The sequence below is a fragment of the Bactrocera neohumeralis genome, chromosome 4 (assembly GCF_024586455.1).
Source record: "Bactrocera neohumeralis isolate Rockhampton chromosome 4, APGP_CSIRO_Bneo_wtdbg2-racon-allhic-juicebox.fasta_v2, whole genome shotgun sequence".
In the NCBI taxonomy this organism is placed as follows: domain Eukaryota; kingdom Metazoa; phylum Arthropoda; class Insecta; order Diptera; family Tephritidae; genus Bactrocera; species Bactrocera neohumeralis.
In genome coordinates, this window is record NC_065921.1 from 39,479,041 (window position 1) to 39,495,752 (window position 16,712).

The 16,712-nt window shown below is 36.0% G+C and overlaps 1 protein-coding gene across 1 annotated transcript; it reads right to left on the reverse strand.

Moving 5' to 3' along the window:
• Window positions 1–1,246: 1,246 nt before the first annotated feature.
• LOC126755909 (spermine oxidase) lies at window positions 1,247–14,269 on the reverse strand. Its single transcript, XM_050468633.1, has 2 exons — window positions 14,111–14,269; window positions 1,247–3,892 (listed from the first exon to the last, which is right to left on the reverse strand). Exon 2 carries the CDS (start codon window positions 3,836–3,838, stop codon window positions 2,315–2,317), a length of 1,524 nt encoding a protein of 507 aa, XP_050324590.1. The 5' UTR covers window positions 3,839–3,892; window positions 14,111–14,269; the 3' UTR covers window positions 1,247–2,314.
• Between the last annotated feature and the right edge of the window lie 2,443 nt (window positions 14,270–16,712).

Sequence of the window (16,712 nt, forward strand, 5' to 3'; positions counted from 1 at the left end):
TTTATGTATCTGTGTATTGGTGAGAGGTATTTTAGCTTCGGTGCAACCGAAGTTAAGGTTTTCTCTTCTTTAAAGTAGGGCTTAAGGGGGTGTCAATGTAAAAATAAATTTTTTTGCGAATTTATTTCTTAAGTTTTTTTGTAATATTTTTTATTTATTGGATCTGCTTTTTGTTTTGAAAGCCTAACAATAAGTTATGAAATTTTAAATCTATTCAAAACTAGACAAGCTCAAGCAAGTGATTGAGCTTTTTTGGTAATACATTGCTCTTTAGTACGCAAGCATATCTCTTCTTTTTAGGCGTGTTTGATCGCAGAAATGTACTAAAGAATTAGCCAATTGCTTTGGGTGATCTCGGAGTTTAGATATATGTATATTCCATTCTGCTGTTCCTACTTCTTTCTTTACCATAGGAATAGCAAGATCTTTATAGATATTTTCATTCCGCATAAGCCATGGTGAGCAAGTAATTGTTCTAAGCATTTTTGATCGGAACCTTTGTATTATATCAATATTAGATGCACAAGTCATACCCTACAGTTGAATGCCATAGATCCAAATCGGCTTATGACTGCATTATATTAAGAAAACACTTTGTTGTCTAGGCCAAGTTTAGAGTTTTTATTTAAAAGCCAAATTAAACTTCTAGCTCTTATCTTCATGCAATTTATTTTACTCGCTATATGTTTTCTCTGCGTAAGTCTTATATCTAGGTGAATACCAAGATAAGTTACTTCATTCGTTTGGTGTACTAGAACATTGTTTATTTTAACTGTCCGACACGTTTCTGGTCTTAGCGAGAAAGTAGCGTGCTTGCATTTATTCGCCATGCTTACATTTATACACCATTCTCCGACAGAACTTAAGTGCTCCGCTAATATTCTTGATGTTATTATGTGGCTCACTAAAGCTGTGTCATCCGCAAAAGTTGATGTTAATACATTATTAGCTGTTGGAAGATCTGCTGTATGTATGATGTATAGAGTTGGGACTAAAACACTGCACTGTGGTACACCAGCCCTTATCTGTCGTTCATCAGATATGAAATCTTCCCCTTTTACCATAAATTCCTCAATAAAATACATGTACGCTCAATAAAGTACAAAAGGTTTGAATAAAATTACTCAATCCAAATTTAAGAAATAAGTTCGCAAAAAGGTCTTTTTTACCTTGAAACCTTGAACCCCCTCCCTTTATTTTTAAGCGGCGTTGCCAACTGTTTGGAAATTTTAAAACAATATTGGTATTGGTGTTTTCAGCAAATATTTGTGTTTTATTAATTTCATAAAATGTAGGCTAAATCTGTAGAACTTGTCTGAGCAGAAGTAAACGCTGCTGAGAAATATAAATTTGGAATTTAATTCCGCGCGATAATTCTCCAGTATAATATACACAGGAGCTAATTTCACTTATTCTAAGTTATTCTCATTAAGGTTTGTACAATATTATATTGTTATGCATTAAAAAGTTACATTAGTTTGCAAACATTACAATTCTCAGTAGTTAAAATTAATATGGATTGTTTAACAATCAAGCTCAATATTGTTTCTTTAAAATTTATTACGTGACTTTATATAATTATATAAGAATATCAACCATTGTTTGTGTTTTAATTTTGTACGTACGTAAACAAATATAGATTATTATACTTTTGTGAATATAGCAAAATTGTTGACTGTTACATTTTTTATTTTATTTTTTTTGGATTTTTTTAATTTTATATTAGTTTTTATTATCATTATTTTTTTAAATATTTTTTTTTTTGTTAATAATCTTGTAAATTGCATGGCAACCATTATTATAAATTTTAATAACCGAATACGAAATGAAAAATAATAAAATCGATGAAAAGGCAATGAATACGTGACGCCCAAAAATCACAAGAAGAACGCCTGCGAGTATGCTAAGCGAAAGCACAATGCTTCACAAAGCAATCTTAAACAATTCTATGAGTGGTTTTATGGTTTTCCGAGCGTTGCATCACCGCTACCACTACTATTTTTTACAAAGAAATAAAGAGATTTTAACTTCGAAAATTAAGCGAAGACTAGTGCTGACTTTACTGTTACAATAGTTGCAGTTAAATAATTACCGACTGATTTATTTTAGTTTTCTTAGTTGACTGGAAGTTAAGCAGGTAGTGTCTTTAATAGAATACAATTCTCTGTATATTTACTTGAGGATAGTAATGGAAATTTGTCGATTTATGTCTTTCAATATGCATATTCGGGACTCTGAATGCCTGCAACAGTGACTAACGTGAGACAAAATTATCCAACACGTGTCACTACTAGCATCCAAAGTCCTAAAACTGTTATAACTGTGCTCTTGGTTCTTTTCTGCCATTTCGTGGCATGCCGTAGAAATCCGCCAAGCGCTTCGCCTCGCGCCAACCCGCCTCCACAGCGCCATGCACGGTGGAGTAGTAGTGATCACTGGTCGCTTCACCGGCGAACTGCACGATCGGTTTATCACAACGTGTTTGTGGATAGAGTGGATTCGCATTCGACTCGCCGCCGTTACTTAGTGGCGGACTCGTTACGACCGTGAGTGGTTGCGCCAATTCGCGTGCGCTGGTGCCGATCTCTTCGGTGTTCATGGAACGAAATGAGTAAGAGCCACGGAAGTTAGCATTCGTATACCAGGCTGAAGTTCTAAAGCTACTTGGGTTGGGTATATCCCATTGCAAGAACTTGCGGAAGAGATACATGCAACCGTCAAGCACTTCATCTTCGGGTAATGTCTCCATGTGACGTCCGTTGGCACCAATAATCCAACCGCTTAAAATTTTTGGCTGATAGCTAACACAGTAAAAACCGAAGACATCTTCTAGCCAAGCGCGTGAAGTGCCACGTATTTCGTTGATGTCTTCCTCGCGCCACAGCATTGTAAAACCAGTCCAGTCGTCAGGCCAAAACTTTTCGGGGAATTCCACAAAGATCTTATTTACCGTGCCAAAAGCCAGTCCATCGATGGCACGTTGCTTCTCCACAGGCAATTTCGGTTCGAAAAGTGTTATTTGTTGTTCCTTGAGTACACCCAGCGATGTAGTGAGTATCACGTGATCAGCAATGATCTCCTCACCATCGTCACACTTCACATCCACACCGTAATCATTGCGGCGCCAGTGAATTTGTGTCACGCGTTTGCCCAACAACACGCGCTTCTCCAGTACGCCCAATTCATTGTCCAACTCACGCGCTTTCGTCACCAAACGTAAGAATTCAATGAATCCCTTATCCTTCCAGTTGAGTAGTATGTCACCCTCACATTCCCAATATTCCAAATAGCCACGTCCAGACACCTCATCTAACGTGTCCGAGGCTTCAACTGAGTTCTCGAATTTTTGATAATTTTCAAAGAACTCTTTAGCTATCGCCATATCGATATCGGAATTTTCGGGTCTACGCAAAGCCTCGTAGAATTTATTTGTTAAATAGCTACCCAGCGAACCGTTGCAGTTCCGCAGTTCCATTTGACGTGTCACTAAACTATCGTTGACTATATCCTTCAGCCGTTGACTCACACTTTCGGGCACAACCTCTCGATTTGAGCGTATACACTGGTAATTTTCATAGACGTCGCCCGTCGATTCGAGCAAATTATGTTTGTTGGCCAGCTCAAAGATAATATTGTCTTTTTCACCGTGGCACCACTGTGCGCCCAAGTCTATGACATTCTCGCCGAACGGAATAGTATGCACACGCCCGCCAATCCGAGGCTCAGCCTCCAGTAGTAGTACATTTTGAAAGCCATAGTCGAGCAGTCGTACAGCACAGGAAATTCCAGAGACGCCTGCGCCTATGATAACAATTCTCGGACCCGTACTACTCGTCATTACCTAACTGTGGAGTGCTCTTCGAATGTTCGCAATCAGGTTGTGTTAAAATGTCTGAAATGAAATAAGGTATGGAAAATAAGTAATTTAAAAAACTCATCGGTTAATAAAATACATTTAATAATTATTTTAAATTTTTTGTTGTTTTTTTAATCCCGAAATGAATTATCGCTTTGATAAAAGTTGGTTGATAAGTTAACACTTTCTTGAAATTTCAAAAAAAATGTCTCCGGCAGTTGTGATACCACCAGGACCAATATTTCCTCCCTGAACCACCCCGTCCTTCTGCTGAAGTGCATCAGTACATGTAGTATTAATTTTGCAATCACTGAAACGTCATCCAGAAACCGAGCGATAGTTGCAATTCTTTTTCTGTACAGAGACTTGCATTCGCATATAAGATGTTTTACCGTCTTCTCATCTTTTACCTCCTGACAGCGTAAACAATATTCTTTGCATGGTACACTTAGTATGCTGGCATGTCTGCCAATCAGACAGTGACTTGTTAGCACCCGTACTAGAGTTCTTATGTCATTCTTTTCCAATTTTAACAGTCGGCATGTTCGGCCGTTTGCTTGTTGCGCAAGTTAGGGATTGTTACCACCGAGACTCGGCTATACATCTATAAGTGGTCAGAAGCATGTAAATACCTTCTTTTTCGGAGTCTAATTCTAGGCTGGTGTCTGTTCTGGCTGGTTCAACTGCTTCACAGTTACCAAGCGTATCACTATGCTCTGGAACCCATTGGAGGTTTATCGAGAAATATGTTGTTAGATCCACTAAGAGGTCGAGGTATTCTTTCACTAACTTTTACGAAACCATAGGAGACTTCAGTGATTTCAACGCCACTTGGCTATTCATATGAGTATATAAATATATTCCTTAATGTGAGTACGCTAATTGTCAGAACAACAATACTTCCTTTGATTGCTGTGATCTCCGTTTGGAAGACACTGCAGTGGTCTGGTAAAGGGAAGGCGATTTCTGTATCTACTATACCACCTTCCACTCGATTATCTAGTTTGGTCCCATTCATATATGTATATCCCTGCGCCGCTGTCTAACTCGCCCCATTCAATGCTCTCGGTAACTAACAATAGCTATGTACTCGTTAGAGCCGACGACATATGCTAAACCATAATCCACATAAAGATAATTATAGGTGTTATTCAAAAACAATCTAATCGAGTTTACAATGAATAAAAACAAAAAATAATGAGAAAAAATGTTAGCTTAGATGCGACCAGTACTCCTCAAATTTCATGAAGATATTTCTTCAAATAAAAAAGTTTCCCATACCAGATTTGCCTTATAATCTAATGTAAATTTAGTGGTCTAAAATTTGTGAAAAATATTTAAAAGAAACTAGTTCAGAGAATATTGTTGGTGTTCAACCTGGAATTACTTTCTTAAAACTATCCACCAGCGACTAAAGATCAATCACTATACACTCGCTTTGCAAAAATCTCATGGCTGTCTTCAGACAAGTGTCATTTTATCAATCGCTGCTGATTTCAGTACACGACAATCTACGAGTATTTCCGGATTTTAGCAGGACGCCTTACGAGTCAGAATCTCAATACGGCTTTTACAGTTATATGTCCCAAACCAACAATGACAGATGAATGTGGTGAACGCGATACGTCAGCGAAGAATCGATATCATTGGCCATAGCAAACGCACTGTTATTTAGTTCTGCTTTCTCCTGGTTGAACAAAGAAACAAAGAAAATGGATCTGGTATCAAACAAACAGTCGTCGCACTCGCGACTTAGCTCTCACGTAACTTCGAAGTCGTAAATAATTTCGTCTATCTTGAAACTAGTATTAATACCAACGCAGAATAACTCTTGCCAACAGGTGTTACTTCGGACTAAGTAGGCAATTGAGAAGTAAAGTCCTCTCTCGACGAACAAAGACCAAATTCTACATGTCACTCATCATTTCCCTATTGCTATATGGTACAGAGGCATGAACGATGACAACATCTGATGAGTCGGCGTTACGAATTTTCGAGTTAAAGGTTCTGATATAGCTCAGCGAATTAGGAAACAGCGACTTCGCTGGCTAGGTCCTGTCGTCCGAATAGATGAAAACATTTCAGCTCTGAGAATATTCGACGCAGTACCCGCCGGGAGAAGCAGAGGAAGAAGAAGACCTCCACTCCGTTGGAAGGACCAAGTAGAGAAGGACCTGGCTTCGCTTGGAATCTCTAATTGGCGCCAAACAGCTAAAAGGAAAAACGAGTGGCCTACTTTAGTAAGTTCGGCTATAACCGCGTAAGGGGTATCTACGCCAATAAAGCAGAAGGTGGAAGCAAGATATGTATATTTCTATCTGATAATAAGAAAGAATGGAAAATCGCTCGGCGGAGGTTCTTCCCGTTACAATTAAGATGTCATACTAAGTGAGCCTCTTTTAGATGTGTATCCACCAATTTTACAGTATACGAAACGCAAAAAAAAATCGCTTTTTAACCCACCGTAATGTGCATATGTATGTTCAATATCGTGTTTACACTCTAAACAACGTGGTCGAAGTCTAATCAAACTTTTTTTCTATACTTTTCGTTAATATAATCATATATAAGCTAATTATTTGTATTAAGGGGGTATTCTGGTCTAGAAATTTATAAAAATTGAATTCTTTTTTATATTTTCAAAGTTTAACTATTCAAGAATATGTGTACAGGAGGATTTTTCAAAATTCAAATTATTTTCGGAGATATAGGCAATTTTCTGACCCGGCATCCAAATTGGTTCGGCCGGAACTAATCGAACAAAAGACTTTACGCGAAACTTTAAACGCGTTTTTCTCAAAACTGACTTTTTCGGAACGATACCCACGATTTCTCAGGATCTACTATACCGATTTACTTGAAATTTTTATAGAGCCTTCTTTGTAGGCTTGTCTATGGTTGGAACTATCCCCGTCCCCAAACTTTTATTTTTATTATTTTTAAAAAATTCGAAATAGTCAGATAAAGTGATCAAAAAAAACTTTTTTTTTCAGGCAGTCGCCATTTTGTGAAAAAAAATGTTTCCCACTTTTCCGTAGTGCCGGCCACTGCGACATTATTCTAGATTAATAATTTTTTTTTTTTTTTTTTGATTTCAGATAACAAGGAGGGTTGAAATCATGGGTATGGTCACGTGGAAATTTTTAGAGACCCCCCACTTCGTCAGCTCATAATTTTTGAAATTTTTTAGTTTTGAATTTTTTTCTGTACTCTTCTAAAATTAACAAATAACTAGTAAAAAAATGGATAATAAAAATATTAATTGCCGTTTTTGTACGACACTTTAAAAATTACCTGAAAATTATGCTTCGCCCTTAATTCAATAAAAATCGTATTTTCACACTTAACAATAACAACAAATAGTTTTTAATACAATTAAGCCAGTCTTAAATAAGCTTCTTAACACCTTCTGAGGTAACTTTATACAACTTTTATTGCTTTAAGTACCCAAAGCCGGCTTACATTAAGTGGCGCTATTGCGCAAGGAAATCGCACATTTTCATTCATTCACTCGTGAACGCACATACATACGTCATTTATATATATACGTATTATACGTACGTATATGTATAAAAAGATACTTATGTCACCGAGCGTGGGCGTGTAGTGCCCACTCATTATGCCGTCGTCTGCAAACAAATAGAAATTGTGCATTTTTCCACTTATTGCCGACTTTTTTGTTGCGTTTCGTTTCACTGAATGCTTAATTTTTCGCATTATGCACACAAGTAACAAAAACGACCAACAACAACAACACACAAAGCTTTGCTGCATTCTTATGGAAAAAAGCACAACCAAAGAGTTTTTCTGCGAATGTTCCAACAAAGCAGCCAACGATGCACTCACATCCATACATACATATACCTGTAAGTATATACATATATATGTATATAAGTAAATGTTGATGTGTGAAAATTGTGGAAATGCATGCCGAGCCCACTTTTGCAACTCATAAAGTGCAAATTCAAATGGTATAATGCAAGGTAATGGGCAGACAGAGGTGCCAGTAACCACACGCAACATGCAACGTATCAAGTGGCGTAAATATTTACAAACCCCTGCAGGAATATCGAGGACAAGGAGGCAAAAATTTCTGTTTTTATTTTACAACAGTCATCAATTAAAAGAGAGATGTCAGCACAGTCGAGGATAAAATAAAACGAATTTGTTATGGTAGCATAGTGAAAAAAGGACATTTCACAATTGTATACACTTTGGGGTCTAAGCGATCGAACTTTTGCCAGAGTAATATTATCTAATAAAGTACGAGAGATTTTTCGTTATCCTTTTAATTTTTTTTTGTGAAAAACTGGATCTGTTTTCATTTTAAGTAAAAAAAGTTCGTACTTTGCTATAAATATTTGTTTAGGTATATCAAGATCTCATTTTTTAATTTGTTTCGAATACAAAAAATTCTTAAAATCACCGTCGCCTGTGAAAAAGGGTATTTCGAAGATTGGTACAGCAGCTACCAAATGTCATTATAAATGTATAGACACTTATTAATTATATTTTTTTATACACTCGAAAATTTTTTTTAAAAGTTGCCAAGAACTCAGTATTAGCTTTGCTTCAGTTTTAACTTGAAACTTGGTCGGCAATGGTCGACTTGGCAATGGGTGTCGCTTCAAGTTGGTCTAGCATAGTCTTTATATTGCAGTCAGGCGGCACCTAGCGAAGGCTGACGTATTTTGCCAATCATCCCTTTGTGATGGACTGCTTTGTATGTATCATAAGAGATAGGTGAATGGGTAATACCACGACCATTGCTAATGAGGTGCCTGAGATTCCAATTCCGGCAACAAGTAGTATGGTGAACAGGAATACTGAAAGCCAACTACCAGAAGCCAATGGAAAAGGTTCAGAGGCTCGCTGCATTGTGCATAACGGGATCTTTAAGAAAAACTCGCGAAATGTATTAGAAAATTCTATTATTTATCGGTAACTGATCCTTGGGTGGTCTCAGAACAGTTCACAATCAAAAATGTCTGAACACCTCATATGTACAATTATTACATATATCATTATCTTAAGTATAAAGTTCTCGTTTTCTCTACAGGGTGAATTCATGAATGGAAACGGAAGGTATGTTTATGCTTATTTCAATAAGAGCTACAATAACGCCTGAGTATTTGAAAAGTATGTTCTTTTGTTCAGAATTGAACGTTGGCGATTTAATTGTGTATGTATGTATGTTGAGCAGAGAACTTGTAGACATTTGTAGGTATGTAAAAACAGCCGAGTTGTTTATAAACAAACTTAACATTAAATAAACTGTCTGATGAAAGATATCAGATAAAGGTACATACATAAGTATCTAGAAAACATAAATATTTAAAGAAGTGACACTTAAAATGGCATCGGGCCGTATCTCGAAGTTGAAAGCAAAATAATTTTGCAAGTTTTATATATCGAATCAATTTTAAATTCCCTTCACAGTAAACTTAAGTGATTATGGGTATTTTTTGGAAAATACAACAAATTCGTTGGATATTATAAAAATGGGTGCAGTAGTTTCTGTGTTGCAAATGGACCCGGCTTTGTTTAGTTTACTTCTGTACTTCTAAAGATCCTATCCCATTCATTTGCAATGTCAGTCTAGCTTTAGGATAGGTTAGGTCTATTAATCAGACATTCCATTTGTACAGCTAAAAAGGCCGCTCGTTGTTTTGTCCAGAACTCCTTAGTATTGACCGAAACAAACGTCGCATGTCTACAAAACATCTTCGGCCTGTCACAAATTTGTTAAGGCGGCTATATCAATTCTAACCAATTTGCCGGTCATAGAAGTCATGACTGCCGAGAGAGGATTCAACATTAGCCTGGGATTTCACAACCGCACGTGTGCTGGTTGCAATTCCCAGCGATTTCGCTGCGATTCCCTGTGACTAAAAGAAGTCAAATAAGGAAGAGGCTTGATTCTATTGCTAATGAGGTCACTGACATAAACAGCTGCTGTAAACACACTGACTGACAGTTCGCGCTAATTTTTGGCATCATAATTAAGGACAGTTGCACCAACCTTGGAAAACAAAATTTACCTGTCTTCCATATAAGCGGGTGAAGAGGGGGGGAAATGAGGAATTCCAGATACTTTCTTGACAGGGTGTATTCGTTCTCTTTGTATTTTCATGCATACATACATGTATTCATATGTGTATCCATGGTATGTATAGTATAATGTTTGTCATTTTTGCAAGCTTTCCGTTTCCAGTAAAGATAACAAAAAATTGTCCAGAGTTAAGATCCCTTAATCTATGTGCAAGTAAATATTTTTAATTGAGTTTAAATATCAATCAATTATTTCTATAGAAAAGCGATTCTTTACGTAGTATGTACTAGTTTATATGAGCGGCATACGTATTTTCTGAAGAAAACTTACATAAGTTCAGATACGAAATAAAAAGTGCATATCAAAATGTTCATATCAGAAATTAAGTTTGTGTAAGAAAATATTTATTAGCGGCATAGAAACTCCCAACGAAAATATTTCTTGTTACCCCCCAATGCCATGAGACTTCAGTTTGCTTAATTGACCTAAAATTAAGTATTTCAACGATGTTTCGCCAATATAATATATATGATAAGGACATTGTCGGCTCATACTAACGCTACGATTTCTGCTTCAGCTTAAAGCGATTCATATTGGTACGAATCGTATTTTCATCATAACATCTTATTCTTTACTGGTGTAGACACCGCTTACGCGGTTATAGCTGAGCTAACGACAACGCACCAGTCGTTTCTTTCTTCGCAGGGTTGCGTTACTTGAAGATTCCAAGCGAAGCCAGGCCCTTCTTCACCAAATTTCTCCAATGGATCGGAGGTCTTCGAAAACTTTCAAAGCTGGAGTATTCTTTTTCATCCAGACAACATGACCTAGCAAGCGCAGCCGCTGTCTCTTAACTCGCCGTACTATGTCAATGTCTCGTACAGCTCATTGTTCCATCGACTGCGGTACTCGCGGTTGCCAATGCGCAAACGACCATAAATCTTACGCAAAACGTTTCTCTCGAATCCTCATAATGAGTCGACCATCAGATGATGCCATTGTTCATGCCTCCACACCATATAGCAGAATGGGAATGCTAAGGGACTTGTAGAACTTGGTTTTGTGCGTTACTCTTCAATTGCCTACTCAGTCCAAACTTGTTTGCAAGAGTGATTCTGAATTGGTGTTTCGGTCTTATGGATAAGATCAACGTGCATTGTATATAAGTATATTCAATAATAATATCGGGTAAATTTTAGCACAAATAACGCCCCTGTTATGTGCATAAAAATTGCCGAGATTGGACTATACGAACTCCAGCCTTTAGATACCTCAATACATATCTCTAACTTTATACTGAGAACTCCGGGCCCGCAACCTCCTTTATTATATATACAGATATTTAGAATGATACAGATAAAAAGAATGTGGAAAACATTAGGAATTTGAACTGAGCATAGAACAAAGTAGCCATTTATGAATATATGTACATGTCTACGAAAAATAGAAAAAAATGTTGGCCTATATATGTATATACACACATCTACGATTATAATCGAAGAGTGGGCAAAAAATAGTAAGACTTTTAATATAAATTTCACGCGAAAACATATTCGTCAAAATTTTTTTTTGTAGTTGGATATTTCTGTGAGTGACATCTATGCAAATGTCACATCAAAATAGTCATTAGTGTTTAGTATACGCGTGTCTTTCTGAAGTACATAAAGTGCATTGGGCGATTTTTACAATGAGTGAAATTATTCAACAAAGAAGCTCCTTGAAATTTTGTGTGCGGAATCAAATTTCTGATACCAAAACGTTGAGAATAATGGAAAAAGTCTCGAGCTAGTGCTTTTTTGACAACGAACCATGTCCAGGACGGAAAGCAAGATCAACTGATGATAAACACGTCAATAAAATAAAGGAATTAGTGCTTGATAATCGACGGTTAACAGTCACTGATCTCAATGGTGTCGTTGGAATATCGGAAAAATAAGTGAAAACCATTTTGAAAGATTAAATATTCCTAAGAAAAGTGAAAGCACGATTGGTTCCAAAATCACTAAATTAATTACGTCAAAGCAGGTCAAAAATCAAGGTTATGTTGACAGTTTTCTTCGATTATCGAGGTGTGTTGCGCTGCGAATTGCAGTCAACAAGGAATATTATTTGATTATTATGCATCGTTTGCGCGAAGCTATTCGTAAAAGAGGACTGAAGGTTATTCCGGAAAGTGACTATAACAACTGTTTTGGAGATTGTGACGAACATTGGCACAACTGTATTGGGGCCAGGGCGAATTACTTTGAGGGGAATGACATAGATTTTGAAGAATAAATTGAAAATTTTAAACTATGAACAAAGTTTTACTATTTTTGCTCATAGTAGTACAGTTACGATAATGCAATTTTTCTTCACGGGGCACATATCCAGAAGTTTTGAGAACATGTAAAATTAGGCCTGTGCTCAGCAATTTAGTACATAAGCAATGTACGGTTTTATGCACAACTACATGAGCAGGATATATTAAGTTAGTCACGGAGATTGTAAAACCCAAAAGGAAACGTCCCTATCAAGTCTACCATAGACAGATATACATAAGTAAGTGATTAGCATAATGAGCTGAAATTTCGTGCCCGTATATATACGAACAAGTACTCAGTGCTTTGGAACTGCCGACATCGAACCACCATAGCATATAGTGCCTGTATAAGCTGACTGAATCAAGTTCTTGAATGGACAACTATTTTTTTAACGGGATATCTTTGATATGAATTATTATCCAAGACAACAATAAAATCTCTGAAGAAACCGCTCAGATCGGATCACTGTATCATATAGCTGTCATGCATATGACTGATCAAAATCAAGTTCTTGTATTGAAATTTTTGTATTTGTAAGGGATATTACCATAACCTTCGGTGCAACAGAAGTTAACGTTTTTTCATGGCCTTGCTATGATATTGTATTAACTACTCAAGCAATAAGCCCGCCGGCAAAGCGAATTTTTCTACAGGTTCTCGTGCTTTTCCCGCGGCATATGTATGTACATATATACAAACATAAATGTTTATTCCTTTTACATTTGAAATATATACACAAACATGTACGTATACAAAGTATGTGAATAAATATTAGGAACATTTTATTATCTCTGCCGGCTTCTATTTATTTTTAGTTCGCAGAGCGAGCATAGGCTAGCGAATAAAAATGTTGGTATCATAGCATATGCACGAGTACGTATGTATGTATACAAAAACGACAGACACAGACACAATATGGAGCAAAAATATAGCAACAATATTGATTATGGTCATTTAATTAATCAGCGAATGGAAATAAATTTTAGAACTCTTGTGTAATAAAAAGTTCGATAGAGAGTGATTCAATTTTCCATCACAATTGGGAAGCAAACAAGCTTATTGAATCTAAGAGAGGGAAATAAATTATGCCACTTAAATTTTTACTCCTCGATTTCGATCCGGTGCAACTTTTTTCTTAATATATAGCTTTTAATAAAAAAAAATTCTAAATTTTAGCCAGTAGATACATCTATCTTTCAAAATTGTTACAAATTGAAGAAAAAATAAAGCGTGGAAGATTGCTTAAGAGCAATGAGTTAAAAATCTTGTCAATTTGCACTACTCTTTAATTTTTAAGATAAAATTTTGTTTATGAACACTGCTAAATTTTTCCACATTACTGTATACATACATACATATGTACATATGTATGTACATGAAGCTTCTATATGTGCATGTGAATCTGTAGCACTGCGCTTGAGAGGTGCTTCATGTTCCGACTAGCTTATGATATTGAAATCGTTTTGAACTTGTGGTTATCCCGTGTATTTTTGTTGTAGAAAAATTGATTTTCGTAGCAAGATTTAGCGCTGAACAACCAAACAAGCCACAAGCCAACACACACACACCAGTCGCCAACCAAGCAACAATGCATTAAACCACCAATGACCTTCAGATAAGTTTTTGCATCTCAGACTATTGCCGCCCAGCAACTGCTGCAACTTTCATTGCTATCGAGGAATAGTCACCATAAATTTACAATTTATTTCATTTTTTTATTAATACACTTTTTATTCTGCCTTGTTCCTCTTCCGTATGTTATGTTTTGCACATTTTGGCCGCGCGTTCACGTGCTAACTCGGCTAGGGTGGTTGCTGGGCTGCAGACAACCACACAGACACGCACCATACACGCTGCTTTTCAGCCAACGAAAATACACATTTTATAAAATAAACTCACTTTCTTTTGAATTCCCTTTACTTGGCACCTTTCTAAGCAATTTTTTTTTGTATTAATAATTAATTTGTGCTTATAAATTATTATTTTGTGCAATTATGTATATTTTCAATCGAACGAACACTAAAGCGCCGCCAACGAAGCACACGTTTCTGCTGCCGACATTACTCTGACGCTCTCAGTAGTTTGGTTTGCCGTTTCCACTGTTATCGACGTTCTACAGCAGCAGCCGCCGCTGCTACAGCAGAGAATTTTACATATTCCTTTTATTAACATTCGCTGGCTAAAGTAAGCAGCGAGAATTTAACAGTGGAAATAAGTGAATTCAAGAATGTTAAATCCGTTTAAATATTGTGTGCTGTTGATTTTGCAGAAATGTTTGTTGTTTTATATTGCATGTAATATACATATACATACATACGTATGTACATTCATACATATGAACATAATATCTTGTAAAAATATAAATTATAGTTAATATTAAAAAAATATTTATTGGTTTTAACCTTATAAAACACAGCGCAAATAGCACATATACAATCATGTTAACTTCTTCAATGTCCACTGTAATTCTAAAGAGTGTTAGTTTGAGTAGAGAAAATAAGAATGTTAGCTAACATAGAGCCTTAACATAACTTCACGAATAAACAATAAACAACTTTAATTGCAAGAACACCCAGTAAGCATAATGAGGCCTTTGAAAATTTTCATTAGCACAAAATTCTATTGGTAAATAAAGAACACAAACACATTTTTACAAAAGCTCAATGGAACTTTGTTTGGAAAAATATCGTAAAACTGACGAACTAGAAAGGACGAAAGATTCAAAAAAAAAACTAAGCAATCAGCTTAAGAATACTGTGTTAACTTACAACAAGATTACAAGACCGATTTAAAAACGCAGCCGAGACTAAAAGTTGCAGCAATCATTTAGGAACGATATTTCAGATCGAGCCATACAAAATCAGCTTACCGAAGTGGGAATGTAAAGTGACCTGTAAAAAGCCACTCTTGACCAGAAAAAGTAAATAATAGCGGTTAAGTTGGGCTAAAAAACTTAATTTGAAACCGCAGTTGCAAATCAAGTGCAATTTGTGATGTTTTCTGACGAGTCGAAAATTAACTTTATTGGGTGTGATGGGTATCAAACAGTTCGTCGCAGACGTGGTGAACGAATCGCAAAAAATTACATTCTTCTTAATAGTGCGGAGAAATCCGTTGGAGGTCAGATCCGAAGAATACGTTATATTTTGCTCGTCATTCTTATTCTGTATCGGCGAAAATCTGTATTGGGTAATAACCAGCTAACATTTGTGTTTAATATTTTATGGTTAACATTACGGAGAATAATGTTAATGTTAATAGCAGAACCGGCTTTTTGACATTTATTTGCAAAGTATATTTGCATTACAGAAGCTTTGTTTTTGTCTTTTTAGTGCAGTTGATATGACGTACTTAAGTACTTTAAAAGAATATATGAAAACGATATGGGAGCCATATTCGGATGAAGGCGGAAGTTAAATTTTGTCATATTAGAGATTCATAATGAATACGAAGTTCCCAATATGTATACAAAATGGATGATTCATGTTTTTGTGATGTACCGTAATTTAGGACCAAAAGACGACAATCCAGCCATGACCTCGAATGTAGAGTAAACATGTCAAATGAACGAAACCATGTCCGGTAAATAAGAGAATGTTCCCTGTTCGCATGAATCAATGGTACTTTACCGAAAAAATAATTTAATTTAACGTTACACAAAAGATTCTAAAATATGTACTTTATTTCTTTTGCTTTTGTGTGATTTCATATAATAACATTTACTTTGACTTTAATGAAGTTAGCACCTTGCGTTAGCTATAAACGCTGGTGCTTCGTGATTCCCAAAACTGCCAGATATGGAGTATCGAACCCTTCGACAAAAAATACACACAACACGACCACAAATTTGTTAAAAGTGTGTCTACCAGAGAGTAAAAGTCTGACTGTTGAAAAGAGGCCACCTTTATTTCCTCCATATAGCTTTGGCAACTTGCATTCTAGTCCATGGAACAGTGTCCAGTTAGAAGATCTACCAATGCTGCGAGATGTACCCTGCTAAAAGCAAGTAGTTCAAAGATTCTGTTTGCTGATGAGCCACTGTATATAATAATAAAATTTCCTGAACAGAATTTTATTTTCATATACATAGGTTACACTTAGGTTATATACATACGTACATAGTTTCAATTTCCAGATTCTTTGGGTAAACTAATTACATATATTATTATCTGAATCCCAATTATTTCACCATAAATTAAAAGTTCATAAATTTTCACGTGTTCCACTTCCATTAAGAGGTTATATACAGTTAGAATATTCAAAAACTTGATTAAAATTTTTTTTCATCCTATATATTTAAGAATACTTACAGAAAATTTCACATCGTTCCGGTGAACATTTTCGAAGTTACACGCAAATTTGAAAAGATGTTTCGGAGTGCTTGGAAGTACAAGGGCAAACTTTAAACGCGTTTTTCACAAAGTGGTCTTTTTAAAGTCGGTGACCAACATTACTCGAAAACGGCTAAACCGATTAGCCTCAAATCTTTACATATAAAAAG